At 35.5% G+C, this 26,491-nt stretch overlaps 1 protein-coding gene across 2 annotated transcripts in view; it reads right to left on the bottom strand.

The window, feature by feature from the left end:
* Positions 1 to 26,491, bottom strand: part of ATL1 (atlastin GTPase 1) — a gene marked incomplete at its 5' end in the record, with an annotated part of 77,901 nt that overhangs the window by 11,290 nt on the left and 40,120 nt on the right. For both annotated transcript variants that reach the window (XM_082648069.1, XM_082648070.1), the window contains 6 exons: positions 671 to 809; positions 1,911 to 2,003; positions 17,207 to 17,263; positions 19,399 to 19,449; positions 24,761 to 24,865; positions 25,331 to 25,465. In XM_082648069.1, the coding sequence (XP_082504195.1) occupies positions 671 to 809; positions 1,911 to 2,003; positions 17,207 to 17,263; positions 19,399 to 19,449; positions 24,761 to 24,865; positions 25,331 to 25,465 (580 nt within the window). The remainder of the gene's footprint in view (positions 1 to 670; positions 810 to 1,910; positions 2,004 to 17,206; positions 17,264 to 19,398; positions 19,450 to 24,760; positions 24,866 to 25,330; positions 25,466 to 26,491) is intronic.

Here is a 26,491-nt window from a genome sequence, read left to right on the forward strand (position 1 = left end):
GCCTCCACCTCCCACTGCCCACCCCCGCCCCCGTTTTTTTTTTTAACAATTTGAGTTGCTTTGGAATCTTTAAACATTAGTCATGCCTCTGTTTAAGAGATAATTACATGCTGTTAGTTTGAAAAACACTCTGGTGCTTTTGGTTTTTTAAGAAACTGGTCCTCATCCAGAAGAGGATTTCATTATTACTGAAGTTTTTAATGATGTATAATTAAATTCTTTAGCAGCAGTTTTAAAGAGCTTCACTTCAGTACTATGCAATATTTCTATCTCTAATTATATAACTTAACACAAACATTCCAATAATATAGGCATCTATTTTCCTATTTCATGTAAATAAGGAAAATTAAAAAGGAAGATATTAAGGAGCATTTCTCAATACAGAGGTGAGCAGGAACCTAGGAGAAAGGGCGAGGGTTACTGCCTCCCAGGTGAATGCAGGATTTAGCCTATTTTCTCAGTGTATGTATTCAGTACCCATAGAATCCCATAGTTCACCAAGGAGGTACTCTAGCCTGAGCCCGGGATTCCCAATCCTCCTGAAAATTTCCAATCATCAGCCTCACATCAGTGGATAAACGAAACTAGCAGCCATAAACCCAACGGATAAAATGACATTTTTGTAATCAGACTAAGTGACATAAACAAAGACATTAAAAGACAGACAAACCTTTCAGTTTTCCATCAAAGTTTGGATTGGTAGCTACTTTTAAGCCAGGATGAGGTAGCAGAAAACAGGAAATTTTGGTGAAACAGGAATGGATGTGTTTTCTAACATTCTGTAGTTCTTCATGCTGGTTCCCCGAGACCTGCAGTAAATCATTCTGAAGTTTAAACTACTTTCAACACAAATTGAACTCCAAAAGAATTCTGTGGCATTTATACTTGCTGTGTCTGTCTGGTCACAATGATAAAAAAAAAAAATGACATGACAGGGCTGATACTAAATAAGGAAAAGTTTGGGGTGAATTTGCCACATGGCCATATCTAAGTATAGCATACATATGGCATTATTATTACAATTAACAAATGTCTACTCTTACGCTAACTTAGATGGGCCTTCCCATTTTTTAGTATAAATCAGTGGGGTTTTACTCTAGCTAGTTCCTACAAATTCAAATTTTAAATCAAAGTACTCACAAGAGACATGAGTAGATCATAAGATATTCCTACCTTCTTTTCAGGAGGTGCTCAAGACAGCCTCTTGTCACCTGGTAGGTATACATTTAAATTCTAGAAAGGCATCTGGATAGTTGGATGTTTACTTAAAAGCTAAACTGCCCCCTTTTTTCACATGTATTTGACATTTAACAGTACAAACTACCCTAAAAGTAACCATAACTTAAAAAGGTAAGCTTAGAGATTCTGATTATCGAGGTAGATTTTTTAATCTCCATTTTTTTTTTTCTGATTACTCAGTAGGTATTTGGGGAGATATCCGTTCAGTGTAAATAATTCACTCACTATTGAACTATCATGACACAGCAAGTGGAAAGCCTCCTAATATCACCTTCTGTGAACTACTAGCAAAATGTCCTAAGATTGACTTTGGGGATTTCAAAAATTAAATATTTCTGTTAAATTGACCTTAAACCTCTACTAAAACACGAATCCATATATTTGTACTGTCAGTCTTGAACAGATTTAATTCTTCAAATTAAAAGTTTTATCTTTAGGAATAAATCATGGTTTTATAGATATTTACAAAAGAACTTTTTCTGTATCATAATTATTGATAATGTTTACAGTTGTAACTCTGACATTATTTTAAGTATCAATCTTAGTTTGTTCATAGAGATACTATGAAGGTCAAATGAGACTGTGGCTACTGAGTATCTATTCAGCAAATCGTTCAAAAATACTTTAGGTTACTATTAGCGAAATTTCATGCACCTAAATAGTTAACAAACCTTGAGGCGTTTTTCCAAGAATTTGGAGCCACCGTCAGCTCCATACGAAAATTCGTATGGGAAACTCCAGTCTCGAACAAGAAATATCAGACTCTAAGAAACAATAAGAAGAAAAGATTGTTAAAGGAACTCTAAATTTCCTCCCTCTGTTTTTTATTGAAATATATTAGATATTATTGTCATTTGAATAGTGTTATTCTCCACATAATGGAATTAATAAGCAAACATAAAACCTAAGAAAGTTGTTTCTGAGCAATCTCCCCGCTCTGAGATCATCCTCCCTGTTTGCACTGAATGTGAACAGAAACCTGCTCCCAAACTGATTATTAAAGTTACATAGTGCCATTCAGCCAGTTTGGGGCATGTCTGTCAGTTTTCAGGAAGCTTTTTATGAAGATTCAAGTTTTATTTGAGGAAAGTTTTCTCCTTTCATCTAAATATTTTTCCTCTATTACATTTGTTCTACCTTCTTCTGCAGGGGCTCTCATTATGCATATCTGGTAGGCAGAGGGGTGAGAATCCAGGTTTTGTGGGGCCCTGAAGGTTATACAATCTGGGTCGGGGGAGGGCTCAATAGGAAAAAGGTACAAAAATGGGCTTAAAAGTTAATATTTATTTAGAGTAAGATACCTCTGTAATACTTTTTTTCCCCAAGTTTTCAGCTGCAAATGCTTTGATCACTTCTTCATATGATAGTTTTGAAATATTTTCTGTTGGAAAGCTAATTCAGTCTTTCCTCTAACAAGGGCAAAACTTTTTATTATAAAAATGTTTTTATTATTAATAGTTTAGAAATATTTCAGCTTCACAATTTGTTATTTGTAATATCATATACATTTTTAGTTTCTTCATCTGTCAAACAGAAATAATAATGGAACATGTCTCACAGGAATACTAAATGAGATAATATATATAAGGCATTTTGAACAGCGCCAGGCACCTAATGCTACGTTAGCTATTTGATTTTGATTTCAGTGGCCACATAATATTTTCGTACATGGATAGGCCATAGTTTATTTTGCCATTCTCCTAGATGTCTTCCAGTTTTTCTATTATTCTAAGAAATACATTGATAAACATTCTTGAAGCTGAATATTTGTTCACATCCAGAAGGATTTTATCAGGAACTGTTTCCCAAATTAGAGTAATCATTAGAATCATTCAAGAGGCTTCTAAAAGTACAGAATTCTTGGGTCCCACCCCATACCTACTGAAACCAAAGTAAGAGTAGCTTTCATTTATTGAGTGCCTATTATAAGCCAACCACAATACCAGAATTATATACATGGTATTTCATGCACTCCTGCAACAGCCCCAAGAGAGGTTATAATTTATTATTCACCTTAAAAGAGATATATAAAGATCACCTCCACCCTCACCTGACATTAATATGCCCAAAGCCACACAGCCAGAGTGGAAGAGTTGGCATTTAAACTGGGGACTTATTCAAAATCCCTGCTGCACTGCCTCAAAGTTAAGTATAAAACATATAGTTTACAATCTGAGGCATTAAAGCACTCTTTTATAAGTTAGATTAAGTTATACTTCAAATTTTAGTTTCTGTAAAAACATAGGAAGTTGAGAAAAAGTAAGAATATTTAATGAAATTAGCTATCTTTAAATATTCTAAGAGTTTACATCTTTGGGTTTCTAATTGAAGCTTTTAGTCTTCCCCATTAAAATTTATTATCTCTTTTAAGCTATAGGTTCCTTTTTCATCCCTTTTTTCCCTTTACAGTTTATCTGTTGAAGAACCTGGGAATTTGACATGTAAGGATTCCCACAGTCTGGACCTTGCTGACTGCATATTCACGGGGCAGTTCAACATGTTCTTTTGTCCTCTGGATTTCCTGCAAATTGGCAGCTGGATGCAGAGGCTTGATCTGACTCTGGTTTTATTTTTTTGGCAAGACTATAGGAAGCAGAGTGTTCTTTTATTAGGAGGCACATAGTATATGATTATTTCTCCTTTGGTGAAGTTATGTCATCTTTGCTTAACTGAAGCTCATTCTTCAGTAGATTTCTAATTAAGGGCTCATGGAAACAACATTCTTTGTGTTCTTACACGCTGATAACAGTTTGTGCCCTTTATAAGTGAAAGTCAGTTTTGCTGGATATAAAATCCTTGGCTCACATTTTCTTACCTTAAACAGGGACACTTCTTAGTTTGCATTATGGATATTTCTTGTTTCACTACAGTGAAAGCCTGACCCCCCACCCCTCTCTCCCTCTCACCTCTCTCTCTCTCTCTCCCCCTCTCTCGTGTGTGTGTGTGTGTGTGTGTGTGTGTGTGTGTGTGTGTGTTCTGTGGATTCTTGTGGAGAGAGGAGAGGTTCTTGTGGAGAGGAGGCTTTTAAAACACCTATATACACTATCTTTAAATAGTTCACTATCTTTAGATAGATGGCCATTCTTTTGTCAAAATATGATAATTTGTATTTAGAACACTTCTACCTAAAACATGCATTTTGAAAACAGAGGTTAGCTAAGAAGCAACTTTTGCGAAATAGAGGCTCATGAACCAGGATAAATGAAACCAACTATGTGGATTTGGCAATTTTCACATTTTTCTTGGGAGCGTTTAGTTTCATTTCTTGGTCTTTTTCACTGGGCATCTTCCCAAGTCAACATAATGAGGACCATGTGTAGAACAGGATCAAAGATGAAGTCTTATTTTCTTAATAAGCAATCTATATTCTATCTCCCTATAGTGTCAAATTCCAAGTTCCCTGCCTAATGGTCCCATCCAGTGACGTGCTGGTGTAAACTGGCTCTCCAGCAGCAGCAACATGCCTTGATTTGTAGCATTTGACAATTTCTGTTGTGCAAACCTGCCTACCATGGCTGATGTCAAGCTACTAACAGTTTAATACTTGGCTTATATAATTCCTGAATATTTACTAGTTAGCTCTCAAAGTGGTATGAGCCAGGTACAGAACCACCACTGGCCCCATCCCCTCCCAAAACAATTTGTATGCTTTACATTTATCCTGTATGGAATGCTATAAAGCTCAGTTCTTATTTCAAAAGCCATCCATTTTTCCACACTGCTGAACTTTGTTCATACATATAGGTAGAGATAAAAAATCAAGGATACAAATTACCCTAGTTTGCTCAGATAAGAATATCTTAAGTCATACTTTTTAAAATAAATTAAATCCAGTTAGGCAACTGGGGCAAATGATGGACCTACACCATGCGTATCCTACAAATGATCATATTTTTTAAATCATGAAAAACATCATAACCTTTGTTTATTTCCCTTTGGAGACCATAGCCTTTAGGAAATTATTCAAAAGGAGTGCTATAGCACTACTATTAGTAGTAATGAAAATGGAAAAAAAAAACCCAAATGCTTAACAATTAATTGGGAATGGCTATACAAATTATGGCATATTAATATATTACATAGCTATTAATATTACAAAATGTGGAATATATCAATACATGTGTTGATTATATCAGTATATAAAAGCCATGTGGGGGCTTCCCTGGTGGCGCGGTGGTTGAGAGTCCGTCTGCCGATGCAGGGGACACGGGTTCGTGCCCCGGTCCGGGAAGATCCCACATGCCGCGGAGCGGCTGGGCCCGCGAGCCACGGCCGCTGAGCCTGCGCGTCCCGAGCCTGTGCTCCGCAACGGGAGAGGCCACAACAGTGAGAGGCCCGCGTACCGCAAAAAAACCCCCAACTATATAAAACAATGTTATTTGAATTATAATGCTAAATTTATGTACACATCCATTATAAATACATGAAAATACTCCCAAACTTCCAGGAAAAAACTCTGTAGAGCCATGTAGCCGGTAAATACCTAAACTGGTTGTAACCTGTTTAATCAATCAATTTCAGTTTTAATTTCAGTTTCGGGTAATAAGTAAATACTATAACTTGTTTTAAACCCATCTAATTAAGTAACAACTCACTTCAATCAACAGCCCACTGAAAGCCAACCAGTGACAGCTTCATACTTTAAAACTCAGTCAAGTAGCAGAAGACTCGCTCCAGAAAACTGACTGAGGCTGGTGTCAACCCGTTTCTCACCTCTATAACCAACACGAAACATGCTTCTGTGTACGACAAAAAATCATTCAAAAACTGATGTCAACCCATTCTTGTTTCTTTAAACCATGAAAATCCAAAACAAACAAGCCCCTAAATCCTGCATATAATCGTTAGTTTGTTATGCTCAATGAGACTGTGCCTCACAAGCATAACTCTTTTACTTAACTCGCCAATAAATTCAGCTTTGGTTTTTGTATCAGATTTTGAGTGACGGTCTCATTCTCTGGCAATTCTAGAAGTTCCACTGAGACAGTTTTAAGTGCCCTCACTTGGCAGCTTTCCCTATGACCCTCAGACTAACATGTGCATTCTCCCTGTCCTTTGTTCCCAAATTTCATTTGTCCTTCGAATTTACTTGCAGGTGAATTTATCTCAACAACGATCTGATCTGAGTTCTGATTTGTTTCACTGAGCTCTTGTTGCTAATTTGTTATCCTAGGATTTTTGTTATAAAGACTCAGTGGCTTTTTATATGGGTCATTAGTTCTAAGTCTTTGTTTAACCTTTAGTTTTGGAAGTATACTCATTTTATAAATAATGATACCTAATTTCTGTATAAGGTTATTAGAACTTTTGCTTTAGAGGTATACTATTTAGGAAATATTTTTGCCATTAATCTGTTTATGGTTTTGCTACTTGCTTTACCTTCTTTTGTTTGAAAATTTGTACAAAGTCTTGTCTCATGGATTTTATCTTGAATTGTCTTTTGTCACTGAATGTACAAGGAAGTGTTCTATAAAGGACAGATAGAGGCAAAGGCCTAAAAGGTCCCCAGATTAATCAGGATGCCCCAAAGACTAATGGCTGGAGGTCGGTTAAACTAGCAACAAAGTTATGCAAAAATAATTAGTCAAATTTTGCCTTGGGTCCTCTAACAAAGCTTTCAAGAGGACACTCTCGCTCTTGTCAATTTGCGAGGCTCTTTGTTTACTCCATAATGCAGGATCAATGATTGTCAGATTATTGATCGTACAGCACTGTTCTAACCTCTCATTGCTTGAGGAACCAGATGCTTTTCATAAACACACAATTTGACCAACTTGTTTGTTACAGGCTTGTATATATCAAAGTTGCAATCTCCTCCTGGAAGAATTTCTGCTTCCTATTTGCATTGCATTATAAGCCTAATATTTGCACTTACAATAATAAATGATCTTTTAAAAAATTTAGAATAACATTGTGTTGAGCTCTGGACATGTCAAAATAAATAATTAATACAGTTTAGAGGTGCTCTATAAAAATGAAGAGAAAATATCAAACACTCATTAGTTAGCTTCTTTGATTAGTAAACTGAGGCCTCAAAACAAACTGCTGACTCCCAAATAATCTGTTTGATTCTCTAACTTTCTGAAATTACCCTCCCGTATCTCTCTCTACTCAGTTTTGTCTTCACCAATCACTTCACCCCTTCAATTCCTTCTGCTCCTTCCCCTGACCTCCTAAACCATTTCCTAAGGAATTTTTGCAGGAAAAAAAGTAGTCACATTGCCCCAAACTACTTAAAATTGCTAGACCAGAAGCCTGTTGTAAAGAAGCTGAATTTAAACCCTGGTCTAGAGTTCAGTTTTAAGGAATTTCTTTTAGCCCAGGAAGACAGAAATTTGCTGCAGAATTCAGGATTTTGTTACTTACTGTCCTGAACTATCAGTTATTTTCCAACTAGTTCACTTAATTGTTAGTCCCTCAGGTGGGAAAAAATGGTTAAAAGCAGTAGGGTAAGAAAGACCAGAAGGACATTTAAATAACTCAGGTCATTACAAAAAAGTTTTTTAAATTAAAAATTTTTAATAGCCTTTCAAGGGCAAGAAAAATAGAAAAAACACCACACAAGGCCGTTTCAGAAGACTTTCTCTTCAAGATGAATTGGACATAGATTCAAAATTGTGAACAATATAAGAATGAATCAATAGGAAACGTTAAAAATAGACTTCAGGAGATTTTCAAACAATACTCCAGGTACCTAAATAGTCAAAGTAAAGGGAACCTTGTCTTCTCTTTCTAAAATGTGCTCAGACATAAACTACAGGAATCAGAAAAAAACTTGAATGAGAAATTATCAACTTAGAAATTTCCAATTTATGGGTGGCTTTTCAGAGGGGCTTGGATAATTAACAAGGTAGAAATAAAAAAATTTGTGGCCCTCCAGATAAAAACGACCAAAATATCCTCTGTTCTCTAAGACTCAGGGAGCCTGTCCATAAGGACAGATATTGCAAGCAGAAAATCCACTGGAAGAAACAAAGTTTCATATTAGCTAAAGATACCTACAGTGTGTATGATTCAGAAAGAAACTGAAGAATCTCTTTGAGTAAAAGTCTCTAAGGATATAGACAGAAAAAGTAGAGAAGACTCTATAAGAGTCCAGATTAACCCGTTTCAAATTATCGTAAATCTTTCTTTTTTATATACACAAAAAGATTAGGTCATGGTAGGTATTAAATCAGCAACACGGTAAACATCAAAGACTCACTGCCTTTTATGGTCTATTCCTTGTTTCTGTAGCCAAGGCTTATCCTCCTTGCCTCAGAGCAGTTGCAGCCTTGTTAATTACTTGAAGCATCTACAAACTGTACTAGGACCACCTTTAAATCTGATGGTACAACATACAATCACTATTGCTAACTGAAAACACCTCACTCTTTTCTGTTCGTCTTAACTAATGAAATGTGTTGGTTTTTTTTTTTTTTGGTATTACCATCCATTGATTTAATACTTTCAATTCAGAAACTCTACTAACTTTATCCACTGAAAAATAATTTCATGATGGTGTTTCTGCAGTTCAAGAAGGGCCATGGCACCTAGTATAAATATTTTGGACACTCTCACACCAATTTATGACTTTTTCTTAAAAATGTAAAGAGGTAATACTAGGCTGGATACATAATAGCACACCAAATCCTGAATCCACGTATTTCAATTTTGAGTCCAATGAGTTTACTTGTATAAAAACTATATACAATTCTAAATATGCATATAACACCATAATTAGCAAACATTAATTGGACATCTGCTGTATGAAAAGTAGGTGCTCTAGACTAAAAAAAGTAAACTACAAAGCTCCTGTTCTTAAAATATTTATAATTTAGTTAGTGGGATGGGATGTGCACATTCAAATATAAGACCACAAGCTATAGCTCAATAAGTGCCTAGGATTAGGAGGAGGAAGAGAGACATTAAGGGGTGGTGGTGAAGTGCAAGGGCTTTGAGCCTGTGGCCTAGGTTGAAGGCCAGCTCTGCAACTTAAGGATACATGTGACCAAGGACAAGTTTCTTAATACTTTAAGCCCTGGTGTTTCCTCATCAGTTAAAAAACAGAAAGAAAAGAATAAAAAGGAGTAACAACATTACTTATTTTATATAACTATAATGAACATTCATTTGAATCATGTAAGAAACATATTTAGGGCTTCCCTGGTGGTGCAGTGGTTGAGAGTCCGCCTGCCAATGCAGGGGACACGGGTTCGTGCCCCGGTCCGGGAAGATCCCACATGCCGCGGAGCGGCTGGGCACGTGAGCCATGGCCGCTGAGCCTGCGCGTCCAGAGCCTGTGCTCTGCAACGGGAGAGGCCGCAACGGTGAGAGGCCCGCGTATCGCAAAAAAAAAAAAAAAAAAAGTGCTCAATAAATTATTACTATGTAGGCCTTCCAGACATTTCAGGTACCTACCTGTGGCCATTGGGAGAATCCTGGTCTACACTGCTTACCTAATTCTGTGTAACCAGATGAATATTTTATTCTAATTTCATGTAATTCTCAGATCACCTAAATTGCTCTCCGAACAGAACGTGGGATAAGGCAACTTTCTCAGACAGAGAGAAGGCTTTTCCCTTTCCTCAGCCCTACCAATGTGTCTTTTCCTTTCATTTACAGCCCAAGGAGCCAAACAACAGCTTCTCATTTTCTCAGTGAAATCATGGATTCCTCTGGTATGACTTAGCAGTTGCAGTCATCATAGATATTTGATCAAGGATGTTTTGTTTCAAAGTCACTGAAATCACTATCAAAGAATTTTATTCTGTAGAGGAACACTCTTAAATCATGGGAATAAAGGGTCCTTAAATATAATTAAGTAAACTAGTGTAAAATAGTTCCTAATTTGCCATATGTAGGCCTAATTTGAATGGGAAATTGTGAGAAACAGGTTTATCCTAATATAATAGTACATTATTATATGCTTCCTCTACTATTATTTTCTAGCAATCTTCAGTTTAACCTTAAAACTGGCATGGACTGATCTCCTCTCAAATAATACAAATCCACTGACAAGAACATGAAGAATTGAGTTTCATTCTTATCTCACAAAAAGAATTCAGATCTTTTTTTCCCACTTTTTTTGAGATATAATTGACATATAATACACTGTGTACATTTAAGGTCTGCAACGTGATGATTCGAGATACCTATATACTGTGAAATGATTAACACAATCAGGTTAGCAAACACCTCCATCACCTCACATAGTTACCATCTGTGTGTGTGTGTATGTGGAGAGTCAAATCTGCTTCTAAGGTTTAGGGTACTGGTGGGCCTTTAAGTGTATAAAAATGGTTAATAAAAATGCTATGGGAGGGCTTCCCTGGTGGTGCAGTGGTTGAGAGTCCGCCTGCCAATGCAGGGGACACGAGTTTGTATCCCGGTCTGGGAAGATCCCACATGCCGTGGAGCGGCTGGGCCCGTGAGCCATGGCCGCTGAGCCTGCGTGTCTGGAGCCTGTGCTCCGCAATGGGAGAGGCCACAACAGTGAGAGGCCCGCATATCGCAAAAAAAAAAAAAAAAAAAAAAAAAAAAAAAAATGCTATGGGAGAAAACTGGGATGAATTAATCCAGGAGATGGAGTACTTAAGACTGAGAAGATGAAAGAGAAGAGAATAAATGTAATTAGTCCTAAAACGTATGCTCAAGAATCTTTCATTCTTGAGCATAGGCTTCTAAGAGAAGGGAATTCAAGTTTGTGTGCAAGAAAATTTTTTTAGGGTTTATTCTTCTATTACAGGCAAATCTTAATTTACTAACTACCTGTGCATAGAACTGTACATATAAATGGTACCCTATCTCTCTGCTACCAGAACCTCCCCTATCATAGATATCCTCTGCTGGGGTGTGCCCAGTTGCTAATTCAGTCCCCAAATATCATGTACTTAAGAATGACCTGGCGAGGGGCTTCCCTGGTGGCGCAGTGGTTAAGAATCCGCCTGTCAATGCAGGGGCCACGGGTTTGAGCCCTGGTCCGGGAAGATCCCACATGCCGTGGAGCAACTAAGCCCGTGTGCCACAACTACAGAGCCTGCGCTCTAGAGCCTGTGAGCCACAACTATTGAGCCCACGTGCCACAACTACTGAAGCCCACGTGCCAAGAGCCCGTGCTCCGCAACAAGAGAAGCTACAGCAATGAGAAGCCCGCGCACCGCAACAAAGAGTAGCCCTCGCTAGCTGCAACTAGAGAATGCCCATGTGTAGCAACAAAGACACAACACAGCCAAAAATAAAAATAAAAATAAATTAAAAAAAAAAAAAGAATGACCTGGTGAGTAATGATTCCCTGGTCCCAACACAAGGATTTGATTCAAAAGAACTGGGATACAGCTCAGAAATCTAACTAATAAGTTCACCAGGTAATTCCAATCTACGTGCTCATAAAATCTTGCTCTGTGTCTATCACCAAGGCTGCAGATCTCATTAAAAGCCATCTCTTCTGTGTTAGCACACAAGCTAAATACTGACAGCAGTCTTACCAACCTATCTCAGGGCTCCATGCCTCAGAGAGGTGCAGGAATTATTGGATATATTCAAGGCTCTGGCTTAAAGGGACCAGGATTGAGGAATAGGACCAGGATTGAGGAATATTATGGCTAGTATTTAAATTTACTTGAGATTAAACAGGCTTTTGTAGACTGGCTTATAAAGATACCCACCATACAGAATTACCACTGGGAAATGTACTGACATCTAAAAAATTGGTTCAAGTGAAGCTTGAGAATATACTTCAGTAAATTGGGGGATGTAGCCTATATAATTAGAGGACATGAAATGGTTAAAGAGTAAACTCCTGGGCTGCTATAACCAAAAGGCACATTTAATGACATAAAGGCTTCTTAGAGTCCACTTTCCAGCATATTGGGGAATCCTTTTCAGCTCAGGCCCAACAGCAAACTTACTGTTATCACCACATTATAGAACAAGTGGAAACCCTCCCCACTACCTCAGCCCAGCAGAGTTGAGAGAACATGAATGACAAGCACACAGAGAGAAAGCTGTAGAGCCACGCAATGGAAAAGGAGCCTTTCCCAGCGTAAGAAGTAACTAATGGCTGACCATTTAGCACAGAGCATTAGAGGAAGCCAGTCTTGCTTGGTGTTGAAAGACAGTCTGTAAATGAAACAGTTCATTTAAGGTGCACTTCAAATAAGGTCTAACAATCTGAAAAACTCCTAATAAGGATTTTGTAATAAGTAATAAGGATTTCGACACAAGGATGTAATCATCTCACTGTAGAGCTATGTGGGGCCTTATGACCAAGGAAGAAAAATTCATAGACCCAAATAGAGACAAATCTCCTACCACACCTGATGAGATATTTTCACCAGGTCCTTAGAGCAAATTGGAAATTATTACCTAAAGTCCTTGTCAAATATGTATGGGTATTACATGTTTAAATTAATGGAAATGTATTCATTCTCAACCAAACCTCTTGATGTCCTAAGGTAGAGAAGCTAAAGAACCTAGTTATTTTTAAAGAAGAGTTATATTAATGAGGTAGCTCCTAGTGGATCATTATACTTAAGATTCAAGTGCTCATAGTGAGCAAAGCAAGTGAGAAAATAAGTAATGTCACTCAGAGAACACTATATTATGTCTTAATTTGGATTATACTTCTGGAGTGTAGTTTACAGCTGGCTTTTATAGGCTTGCAAGGAAGACATTACAGTTTGAGGAATATTACAAATCAGGTTTGTAAACAAGCTATATAGCATGTTGGTAGCTTGAAACTGGCCACAGTAAAAGTATTTACACCACAGAAATCAGCAAATGCTACAAATCAGACCCACCTCCCCTGCTTCCCTAGTCAGTTGTAAACATTAACCAGCACACCACTGGCTAAACTTAACACTTCAAAATCACTTTTAAACTGAATTCACTTAGCTTTTAGTTCTCTTTTTTTAAATATAGTTTTAAAATACAATTACAGATATTTTGTTTGCTTGGTATAAATTGGCTTTTGGTTTAAGAATCCAATTAATCTCTTAATTCAGCTATTCATTTCATTGGCTAATTGCCCTCACTTTTGCTGCCTGAGACAGATCTTGTTTATTATTTATAATTTCACTCTGTTTCAGAGTTAAGAATTCTTCTATTTTAAATTTGTTAAATTTAGTTTTAGTAAAAATTATTATTTTAAAAATATTATTGCCCCTTACTTCATTTTCTCAGGCAGTATTTAAAATTTCTCCACAATTTTATCCAAATAAATAAAACTATCTTCTCAGATAGAAGAGAGTAGAAACTGACCTGCTGAAAGAACTGCTGAAATTAATTAAATTTTTATTTAAAAGTTATTTTATTTTGGAATTTTTTCTAATTTAAATGTGAATTATTTTGCTGATATCTTAAATGTTGTTCTAAGATTTAAGTATATTTGCATTTTATCTTTTAATTTCATGATGTGTAGTATTTTTGTCTTGAATTTGGTTGCTTTAATTTTAAATATTATTTTTTTAAATAAATTTATTTATTTATTTTTGGCTGTGTTGGGTCTTTGTTGCTGCGCACTGGGCTTTCTCAGTTGTGGCAAGTGGGGGCTACTCTTTGTTGCAGTGTGCGGGCTTCTCGTTGCAGTGGCTTCTCTTGTTGTGGCGCATGGGCTCTAGAGTGCAGGCTCGGTAGTTGTGGCGCACGGGCTTAGTTGCTCCGCGGCATGTGGGATCCTCCCTGACCAGGGATTGAACCCGTGTCCCCTGCATTGGCAGGGGGATTCTTAACCACTGCGTCACCAGGGAAGTCCCTTAAATATTATTAAAGTAGCTTTGGAAGCTACTTTTGCTACTTAACGAGTTTCTCATTTCAATTTCAGATACTTAGATTTATAAGTCCAAACCTGTTCAGGAGTCACTGTTGACTCATTCAGTCAAAACTTTTTCTTTTCATTGACATTTGTAACGCCAACAGTTTACCAACAAGTAGTGATCTCTTAAAGTTTTTTCTATTGTTTTCAGTTTGTTGTTTTTTGTTAGTTAGTTTAGTTTTGTTTTGTTTTACCGAAGGCCTGTTTGCCTGCCTATCTATCCATCTATCTATCAACAGAGCACTGGTTTGTCTCTTTTGGTTTTAGTTTATCTAGCAAAGTATAAGAAGCAGTGACATCTGCTGGTAAGACTGAAAACTCCTTTCCAGAATTTACTCTGGAGTTACCCAATCTATGTCAATGAGTCCTGAGGTAGCAAGTTCAGAAAAGAGAAAAGTCAAAGCAAATAGCCTAATCACTATACAACACTTCAACTATCAACGTGATGAATGATTTCTAAAAAAGACAACAGAGTCTAACGGGTATTGTAAACTACACAGAAGATGGTATGCAGGGACTTATTTCATTCTATATCAACTCCTCTCCCCACCTGCTTCGCCAGATGTGAGAGGAGAGATTCATACTCCTTCCGTCACAGCACACCAACATCTCTCCATGCAAAGGTCCCTTTCTTGTTTTACTTTATCATATTTTTTCCCAGATTCCCACTCCCATTCCTCAACTGTCTGCTCTCAACCACACTTATTCTAACATATATTATTTTGTGTATGTAGAAGTTTTAAAATCACACATAGTATCATGCTATAGAACTCAAACTTTTTCCCTACTTAATTCAGTATTAATTTTAACACTTTACTCATGCCACTCTATACTTTGGGTTCATTGCATTTGGATGTTGCAAAATATTTCAGAGTATGCTTTTCACCCTATTTTATGTATCTGTTCTTCTGGTGATGGACACCTAAGTTGCCTACAACTTCCTGCTACTACAACTCTATCAGTGCCACAGTGAGTATCCTTATATATTTGCCCTGCTCCACAGAATGGTTGCTCCAATCCGCACTTTAACCAACAGGGCTTGAGTGTTCCCATATACTCAAATCCTAGCTATCATTTCATATTTATCCCCATGTTCTACTTTTTGCCTATCTAATGAGTATAAAGTGGTATCTCATTGTTTTAATCTTTAACTGATTATCAATAAGACTTAACATCCCTTAGAAAATGTGTTAGCCATTCAGGTTTCCTTTCTGTTAATTGTCTATACATCCATTGCCTAATTTTTTTTATTAAGTTCAGTTTATCATTTGTGAATGGCTTGGGATTTTTTTAAGACCTTCTTTTAGTAAAACTGAGAGGAAGGTATAAAGGTTTGCCATATATATACCACCTGTCCCAACACATGCATAGCCTCTCCCACTATCAACATCACTCGCTAGAATGGTATATATATATTTTTAAGCAAGAATGAACCTACATTGACATCATAATCGCTCAAAGTCCATAGTTTATCTTAGGGTTCACTCTTAGTGTTGTACATTCTATGGGTTAGGACAAATGTATAATGACATATATCCATCATTATAATATCTTATAGAGTATTTTCACTGCCCCCCAAATCCTCTGTGCTCTGCCTGTTCTTTTCTCTGCCCCTCATGCTGCACCTTCGGCCCACCCCAAAACCACTGATCTCTTTATTGTCTCTATGGTTTTGCCTCTTCCAGAATATCATATAGTTGGAATCATACAGTGTGTAGCCTTCTCAGATTGATTTCTTTTGTTTAGTAATGCGCATTTAAGATTTCTCCATGGCTTTTTGTGGCTGATAGCTCATTTCTTTTCTTTTGTGTTGAATAACATTCCATCATCTGGATGTACCACAGTTTAAATATCCATTCACTTACTGAAGGACATCTTGGTTGCTTACAAGTTTGGGCAATTATGTATAAAGCTGCTAAAAACATCTGTGTGCAGATTTTATGTGGACATAAGTTTTCAACTCCTTTGGGTAAATACCAAAAACACAATCACTGGATTGTATGGAAAGAGTAGGTTTAGTTTTTTAAGAAATTACCAAACTATCTTTGAAAGTGGCTGTACCATTTTGCATTTCCACCAGAAATTTATGAGAGTTCCTGTTGCTGTACATCCTCATTTGTGGAGCATGTGGTGTTGTCAGTGCTCTGAAATTTGGCCATTCTAATAGGTGTGTAGCGGTTCCTTTGCCTATTTTTGATGGGCATATCAGTCTTATTTGCAAAACTTCCTTGCACATTCTACATATTAATCCCTTGTTGACTTTTGACATTGTCATTATCTTCTACCAATCCAGTTACTTTGCTTATAGAGTCTCCTGATAAATAGAAATACTTTATTCTGATATAGTAATATCCATCAATTTTTTACTACATTTTTTTTAGTGGGGGGGGTCTTAGTGAATAACTGTTTCTTCACTCCAGGTCAGAAGGATATTCTCCAATATTTTATTCTATTAACTTTATAGTTTTAAATTTCATATTTAGTTCTTTAATACAACTGGAGCTCTCTTCCACATATGGTGTTCAGTAGAAATTCAACTTTTTCTTCAAAAAGTGAATTAGTTTTTCCAAACCCCAGCTATTAATCCATCCATTTCCCACTGGTTTATGACATGACCTCTACTGCATACTACGTTTCTATATATAGAGGGATATTTCTGAACTCTGTTTAGTTTCATCTGTTTTTCTCGTATCTGTGCAGAATCACACCATTTTCATTGCTATGGTTTTCTAGTATGTATTCAATCCCCCAATTTGGATTTTCTTTTTAAAAACTGACAGATCAAAAGAGAACTTAATTTTTCCATATAAGTTATAGAAAAATGTGTTGAATTTCTCAAAAAATCCTGTTGTAGTTTTAATTGGAATTGCACTGAGTTTATTGGTTAATCTGGGGAAAAATAAATTCTCTACAACATTAAATCATCCTGTCTGGAATCATATTATATCTCTCTGGTTTGTATAAATTTTCCTTTATGATCTTTAACGCAACTTTGGAAATATTTTCTCCATAAAGGTCTTTATATTTTGGATTTTGGTAGTTAACTATCAAAGCTTTTTTTTCTTTTTTGCTATTGTGAATGGAGAAAGAAACATGACCCTCTTAGTTAGTATACCTGGTTATAATCTTCAGGAAACTCTAATAAGAATTTATCATCATTTTATACCCACTCACCTGAAATGGCTTCAGGAATGTTTCCTCCATTGCCAGCCTGCCATACTCAGTGAAAAGCTACAAGGAAAATCACACACACACACACACACACACACACACACACACACACACACAGAGAAAACTTCAGTATCTGCAAAGTTTTACTTCTTGGTTTTCTTCCACTAATTTTTTTCTCTAGCTGTAACATAATACTGTATTATTAAGATTAAAATAATCATTTTAAGTAACTAAGTATTAGATAAAGCAGGGCTACAGTAATTATATATTTGAAAATTAAGGACATAAAGTACATTTTAAAAATGAAGTTTCCATTTTAAAGGTAACACCTTTTATATCTAAAATGTAGGACAATTTTTTTTGTGGGGAAGATGGGGGACAAAGAAACATGTTAAATGACCTTTCAAAGCAAAACTTTCATAGATTAGACCAGAGAGCTATAAACTAAGTAGGATAATTTACTGTTGTTGCCAGAGGAAATTTAACGTCCCAATGGTCTTGATCATTACAAAGACATACAGGCATTTGGTTTAAGAAGTGAAGAATCAAATACACCAACTTCTTTTATTTTTTTATTGCTCCCAATTGAGAGGTACCATATCATTTTGTGTTGCCAGAAATGTAAGGTTTTGGAGAACATAGACTTGAGGGGGTGATTGTGATTGGGCCTCTGGTGAGAGTTCCGTCCAGACTAGCCAGGTGGATTTCCCCATATGTACACAGGAAATGCCGCTTCATCACACAAGAGTACCAAGCCACAGAGGCTTCTCAGAGCTGGGGAAGGATGCCGACACAGAGGATTCCCCTCCTTTGCCCCTTTAGAATAGCTCCCAAAGTACCACACTGCCTCCCCTGTGAAAACTATGGAAATCTAGAAAGCAAATGGTAATAACTAGGCATCTGATTAGAGTGATTAAATGAAAGTCTAGAATATGTCTAAAAGGCAGCAGGTCCAGGGATTAGAATCATTACTCATTCTCATTAGAATCATTTACTAACATAATTTGAATTCACAATCTTTTTTGAGGAAGGATGAGGTGTTGTCATTTACAGGAAAATTTTTAAATGATCTCAAAAACTATCACTTAATATCAAAGCCCCAAATCAGTCCTTTTTTTAGAAATCCTAAACTGGTATTGAACAGTGCCATGTCATTAACTTGGAAAGCAACTGGCTAGGTTATGACACATGCCTAAAGAAGCAATTGCACTCATTCTAGGAAACATCTAACAATTTGGCATATTGTCTATTTGTCATAAATGGTCAGTGTGATGTACTAGAAACATATTTGGGAGTAATGCTAGATGTGAACTCCAAATGATATTTCCACTCTCACAGATCACCCTGCATTATCATCCTTTGTTATTTGTTAAACTGCACAGGGCTCTTATTGGCAAGATAAAATAATACATTGAAAGCAAAATTTTCTATAAAATATGCAGAGGAAAACTATCAGAGAAACAATAGGTTTTTCTATGTAGCCAAGAATAACATGAATTGAAAAAGAGTAGACAGAGATGCAAACTATCTTTAGGAAACATCTAATCTTCTACTTATTTGAGATTTAAATGCTGCTTGGAGAGTGGAAGAAGCACCGAGTCCAATCAGATGATCAAATTTCTATTCCCACTCTGCCACTTACTAGCCACATGAGTTTAGGCAAGTCATTTTTTTTTCAGAAAAAAATTTCTCATCCATAAAATATTAAGGATAAATTAGGTGTCACTGAGATCTTTTTCAGATCTAAAATAGAATTCTATGAGTAATCATCAGGTAGTCCCCCATAGTTCTTCGCTATAAAGCGGCCCACAGGGAAAAAAATCTGGCATACAACTGATATCATACTAACAATTATTAAATCCCTGACCATAGGACTTCAACTTCACATTCTGGGTCATTTTTAAACCAAAGGTTCTTTCTCCACTCTAATTTGCCATATATTTTTCCATATACAGGGTTGACAGCAAATAGCTTTACTGAAACAAAGGACTTTGAAAACTGAATTAGAAAGAATATAATCATACAGGGCTAGAACTAGAAACCTGGAAATGGGACAACCTCCATTTGGTTATGTTTTTAAATCTTTCTGACTGTTATGTTTTCCAAGTACAAAAAGACCCCCCAAAATCCTAAAGTTCTGCTGTACATGCCCAAAAGATTACTAGATATACAAAAGAGACTGTGAATATTGTTACCTGAAGGTGCTGAAGATCATCCTCCTGCACATTTTGAGATAAGTTATATACCTTGATTAAGAAATAAAGTCAAAATGAGAAAATAATTAGCAGCATACTAAGCACTTATTTTGTTATTCTCTATTTTTTGAAATATCAATTTCACAAAATCAAACTCTCTCACATATATTTATAAGACCTTGAGAGAGGAGTAAAGAAAGCCTGAGAGACAATAAATAATGTACAATGATCATAAAATTTTTCCAGAAATACAGTAGCTACCTGATTTGGAGACAGAACATTAAAATTATTTTATGAACCTAATTCAACAATTAGTAATAAAATAATCATTCTTACAAGCATATGAAAATAATAATGATCTAGATCTTAATAACCCATATATAAAATTTTGTCTTGAAAAATTATGTTGGCTTCTTTACAATCAATTATTTAAGTCTATAGAAAGCGCCATCACATGGAAGTTAAGTTCTGAATATCATGCTTACATCCTCAAACATATGCATTATTGCTTCACGAACAGATCACAGCATTAAGGTGAAATTCTTTTTTTCTAAGGAGGAGGATTAATATCAGTAACTTCAAAGAAAAGTTAATGATGTTTATATGTTTATGTACTGATACAAACAGTATACTTTGTGTACTTATTTAAATAACAGACCACTTCTCAGATAATAACAAAAAATAGTCATTACAAAGGACTTAGAGTTTTCAGCAAAAATATCTAATGTCTCCAGGAAAAATATAAATAGTAAATAATAAATATTTAAAAGGCAAAATCAATCTGGTTTTAATTGACTTGTGTAAATTGCACATACTGTTGACTATGAAGAAGTTAGATATTAAGTTGGTATTTTAATGGCTAATTAAATTAAGAAGTATATTTTTAAAAGTTAGTCTTACACCTACATTAATGAATAGATCAACCAGACAGAGAATCAATAAGGAAACACTGGACTTAAACAATACATTAGATCAGATTGACTTAATAGATATATAAAGATCATTCCATCAAAAAGCAGCAGAATACACATACTTCACAAGTGAACATGGAACATTCCCTAGGACAGATTATATGTTAGGTCACAAAACAAATATTAATAAATTCAAAGAAGAATGAAATCATATCAAGCAGCTTCTCCAACCACAATGGTATGAGACTTGAAATCAATCACAAGGGAAAAAAACGGGGAAAACCCCACAAAAATGCTGAGATTAAACAATGTGCTACTGAATAACCAGTGGACCATCAAAGAAATCAAAGAAATTTAAAAAAACATAAAGATAAATGAGAGCAGAAATACAACATACCAAAATCTATGAGATGTGGCAAAAATGCTTCTGAGAAGGAAGTTCATAGCAATATAGGCCTACCTCAAAAAAACAAGAAAAATCCTGAATAAACAATCTAACTTTACACCTAAAAAGACTAGAAAAAAGAACAAACAAAGCCCAAAGTTAGCAGAAGGAAGGAAATGATAAGGATCAGAGCAGAAATAAATAAAATAGAGACTAAAACAAAAAATAGAAAACATCAATGAAACTAAGAGGTAGTTGAAAAAATAAAATCAACAAGTCATTAGCTAGACTAACCAAGAGAAAAAGAGAGAGGGCTCAAATAAATAAAATCAGAAATGAAAGAGGAGAAATTACTACTGATACCACAGAAATACAAAAGATCATAAGAGACCACTATGAACAGTTATATGCCAACAAATTGGACAACCTATAAGAAATGGATAAATTTCTAGAAACATGCAATCTTCCAAGACTGAATCATGAAGAAAAAAAAGTCTGAATAAACTCATTATTAATAAGGGATTGAAACAGGAGTCAAAAATCTCCCAACATGCAAAAGCCCAGGACCAGATGGCTTCATTGGCAAATTCTATAAAACATCCAAAGAAGATTTAATACCTAGCTTTCTAAAAATATTCCAAAAAATTGAAGAGGAGGAAAATCTTCCAAACACATCTTACGAAGCCAGCATTACCCTGACACCAAAACCAGAGAAGGACACCACAAAAAAGGAAACTACAGGCCAATATTCCTGATGAATATAGGTACAAAAATCCTCAACAAAATATCAGCAAACTGAATCCAACAATACATTAAAAGGGTCATACACCATAACTACGTGGGATTTATTCCAGGGATGCAATGATGATTTAACATCCACAAATCATTCAACACAACACATTACATAGAGAAAATGAAGGTTAAAAATCATATGATCATCTCAATAGATGCAGAAAAAGCATCTGACAAAATTCTTCCATTTATGATAAAAACTCTCAACAAAGTGGATATATAGAGGAAATGTACCTCAACATAACAAAGGCTATATATGACAAACCCAGAGCTAACATCGTACTCAAGGCAAAAGGCTGAAAGATTTTTCTCTAAGATCAGGAACAAAACAAGGATGCCCACTCTTGCCACTGTTATTCAACATTGTGTTTGAAGTCCTAGCTACAGCAATTAGGCAAGAAAAATAAATGGCATCTAAACTGGAAAAGAAGTAAAACTGTCACTGTTTGCTACTTCCTGATACTATATATAGAAAACCCTGAAGACTCTAACAACAACAGAAAAACCTGTTAGAACTAATAAATGAATTCAGTAAAGTCATGGGATACAAAATCAATATACAGAAACCCGTGGCATTTCTATATACTAATAATAAACTATCTGAAAAAGAAATTAAGAAAACAATTCCATTTACAATTGCATCAATAAGAATAAAATACCTAGGAGTAGATTTAACCAAGGAGATGAAAAACCTGTACACTGAAAACTATATGTCACTGATTAAAAAGTTAAAGACACCAAAAAATGGAAAGATATTCAGTCCTCATGTATTTAATGTTGTTAAAATGTCCATACTACCCAAAGCAATCTATAGATTCAACGAAATCCCTATCAAAATGCCAAATGCATACTTTATAGAACTAGAACAAATAATTCTAACATTTGAATGGAATCAAAGAAGCCCCTGAATAGTCAAAACAATCTTGAGAAAGAAGAACAAATCTGGAGGTATCACACTCCCTGATTTTAAACTTTATTACAAAGCTATAGTAATCAAAATAGCATGGTACTGGCACAAAAAAGACACATAAATAAATGGAATGGAATTGAAAACCCAGAAATAAACCTATACATATATGGACAAGTAATCTATGATAAAGGAGCAAAGAATGTACAAAAAAGAGAAAGGACAGTCTCTTCAATAAATGGTGCTGGTAAAACTGGACAGCCGCAAGCAAAAGAATGAAACAAGATGACTATCTTACACCACACACAAAAATTAACTCAAAGTGGATTAAAGACTTGAATGTAAGACCTTAAACCATAAAATTCCTAGAAGAAAACACAGGTGGTAACCTCACTGGCATCTGTCTTAGTTATGCTTTTGTGGATCTGATTTGAAAGGCAAGGGAAACAAAAGTTAAAATAAACAAATGGGACTATATCAAACCGAAAAGCTTTTGCAGAGTGAAGGAAACGATCATTAAAACGTAAAGGCAACCTACTGAATGGGAGAAGATATTTGCAAATCATATATCCAATAAGGGGCTAATATCCAAAATATATAAAGAACTCATACAACTCAGCATCAAACAACCCAATTAAAAATGGGCAGAGGATCTGAATAGACATTTTTCAAAAGAAGACATACAAATGGCCAACAGGCACAAGAAAAGATGTTCAACATCACTAATTATCAGGGAAATGCAAAACAAACCACAATGAGATACCACCTCCCACCTGTTAGAATGGCTATTATTGAAAAGATAAGAAATAATACATGTTGGAGAGGATGTGGAGAAAAGGGAACCCTCATACACTGTTGGTGGGATTGTTAATTTGTGCAGCCACTAGGGAAAACAGTATGGAGATTCTTCAAAAAGTTCAGAACAGAACTACCATATGACCCAGCAATTCCACATCTGGGTATTTACCTGAAAAGCATGAAAACAATATTCAAAAGGATATATGCACCCCTATGTTCAATGCAAAATTATTTACAATAGCCAAGATATGGAAACACCTTTAGCATACAACAATGGATGAATGGATAATGAAGATGTAACACACACACACACACACACACACACACACACACACACACCACACTGGAATACTACTTGGCCATAAAAAAGAAGGAAATCCAGACTTTGTGACAACATGGATGGACCTTGATAGTATTATGCTAAATGAAATAGATCATATGGATAAAGACAAATACCATGTGATTTTACTCATAAGTGGAATCTAAAAACAAAATGAACAAATAAAATAAAAATGAACTCATAGAGATCAGATTAGTGGTTACCTGGGGAGAAGGGGGGTGAGGGCTGGGCAAAATGGATAAAGGGGGTAACTGTATAGTGATGGGTAGTAACTAGACTTGTGGTGGTGATCACTGTATACAGATGTTGAACTATAATGCTATACACCTGAAACTTATATAATAATTTTTTTAAAAAGCTAGGTAATCATAGGTTATAATCATGACTTATTTTAAAGTCCTTTACAAAAAAATTCAGTCTTCCTTCTATCCATCCTTTCACTGTCCTAACTACACATAATGCCCTGGTTGCCGGTTCACTAGCTCCATTCTCCCCACATACTTATAATTTCAGCTTTGACTTACTCATCCTAACCACTTTGCCTTTCCTACCGTTTAAAACTATTTTACCTTTCTTTGATGGTCTGCTTCTTGGTTACTGTCTCTTCTTGCTCTTTCCGGTGAATAGAAAATCTAAAAATTGTCTTAAAATTTTTAGGCTATGTGTTCTGTGATCATAGTAAAACCCTCAAGGACTTTCAGGACAATTTATAAAGCACACAATAACTTCAAAAACAATACTTAAAAAAAGAGAGAGGAAAAAAGGAAAGAAAGACATTTACTTTCCTAAATGCACATTAAGATACTATAAAAAGTTGTGAACATATGTAAATGTTTCTACTGGCTATATAAAACAAAATTTGCATTTATAAATCTTATTTCATTAAATGTAACTAATAATAGGTAGTCTCAGTGTATCTACATACATTATAAGATTTAACATTATTGACTTTATTGTAGGCTTGAAATAGAAAAAATTATCAATAAGACAATATAACATTTTCTGACTAAAGCAGGCAATTTGAAAACTGATCAGAAATTAGATTATAGTAATAAAACAATTCCACTCTTAAGGAAATCATAAGAACTGGTATGCTAATTGAGTCAAATAATAGATATAATTTACCATTTCTGTTGTTTGTCTCACTACCACATGTATATAGAAATACATATATTCATAATTTTTATTTAAAGAAACATCCATCAAAATGGATTTATTTTATTCCATACCTGTATTGAGCTGATCATTGTGCTAAGGGCAAATACTGTGGCCGAATCTCTTAAAGTTGACTGACTATCAAAGGTTCCCTGAGTATCCATCAATAGCACTGCAACCTATAGGCAAGTAGAGTACATTATTGATATTTTATAGAACATGCAGGGTATTAGGGTTACTACAAAGTTAACACCATAAGAACTAAAGCAAACCATTAGCAATGAATACTTAATAGGTAATTTTTCACATGTGCCATGAATGCCACTGAAAATAAAAATATTAATTACCTGCTGACTAGTATAATGATTAATTTTCACTGGTAATCCAACATAACAGAAATAGCACTGAAACAAAATACAGATGTTAGCTAGCTGATCTGCTGTTCTATTGTCCCTATGATTTTGCCTTCTGTGATCAGTAGAAAGGGAAACTGGGAACATGAAATAGGATGCTACCCACTTCCCTTTTAAACTTCATGTCAAGCGGTCACAATTAGTTTTCAAAAGAGCATTTTGGAGGATCCTGAAAAGTGGTAACTGTTGGCAAGTGAAAACTCAATTTTTTTTAAGAAGTTCACACCATACCTTTTTACCGTCAGGTTTATTGATAAGGAAGATTTCACTCCATATCTGGATTCCCGTGGTCTCTCGTTCAGACCCACCTCTCCACGAAAAGCCAGTCAATGGTTCATTGTAATCTCCAACCCAATCAACTGATTCCTATAAATTAAGAAAGTCTATGATATTGAACTAGATATGTAGTACAGGTTCTTCCACTCATCCATACCAGTTTGTATCCCTCTCCAACTCTAGACAAAAGGAAACAACGTATGCACATCTATTATATTGATACAATTACTTTATTTACTCATCCAAAAAATAATTATGAAGGAGCAACCATCTGTCACATTTTATGCTACATCCTGGGGATACAAAGATATCATTCCAGATAAGCGGAAGTTCACAGCCTAACAGGGGGACAGACATGCTAACAAACCATTATGATGCACTATATGCATGCCAAAATGGGCGTGTATATTAGATATACATGGAAGCATAGGAAAAGAAACAACTAACTCTTGGTCAGTTAAGACTTCATAGGAGAAGTGATATTAAAGCTAAGACTTGAAGGATGTTTAGGAACTTTCCAGGTGAGCAAACTCAGGGAGGGCATTCCAGAAACAAAGAAATAAAGGTATGAGAGAGCATATTATGTCAGGATATACACAATAATAATATACACAAATGTTTTGCTATTGGGAGAGGAGGGAGTGAACAGCAGGAGGAGAAGCACCTAGTAAAAAAAAAAAAACCAATCTGTTACACTTTAATCTGAGCCAATGCTATTTAACATAAGCAACATGACAAGCGTTATTATTTCATTGTAATGTTTATCGCACAGTTTAAATTATGAATATGCCTAAAACTATATAATCCCAAAGAATGGAAAGTATACTAATTTTGTTCACTCAATTTTCCCACCTACGTTAAGTGTGTACTAATGTTGGTATGATAGAAATAGAAAGTGGTAAGAATTTTGTTTGCTTTCAAAGCCTGGAAGTATTTTGGTTGTTTTGTTCTTAATTTGTTTGGACTGAGGCTAGAGATAGAAGATGTTAAAGCTAACATTACCAAGTTGTTCAAAAATACCCTACCTATAAAAGATCAATCCGAAATGGATAATTATGATATAAATGCATAATACAAAGTTCCTTTGGGTAGTATGTCTATTCTGCCTCAACATTC

This window comes from Grampus griseus (genome assembly GCF_964374135.1).
Source record: "Grampus griseus genome assembly, chromosome: 2".
Taxonomy (NCBI): Eukaryota; Metazoa; Chordata; class Mammalia; order Artiodactyla; family Delphinidae; genus Grampus; species Grampus griseus.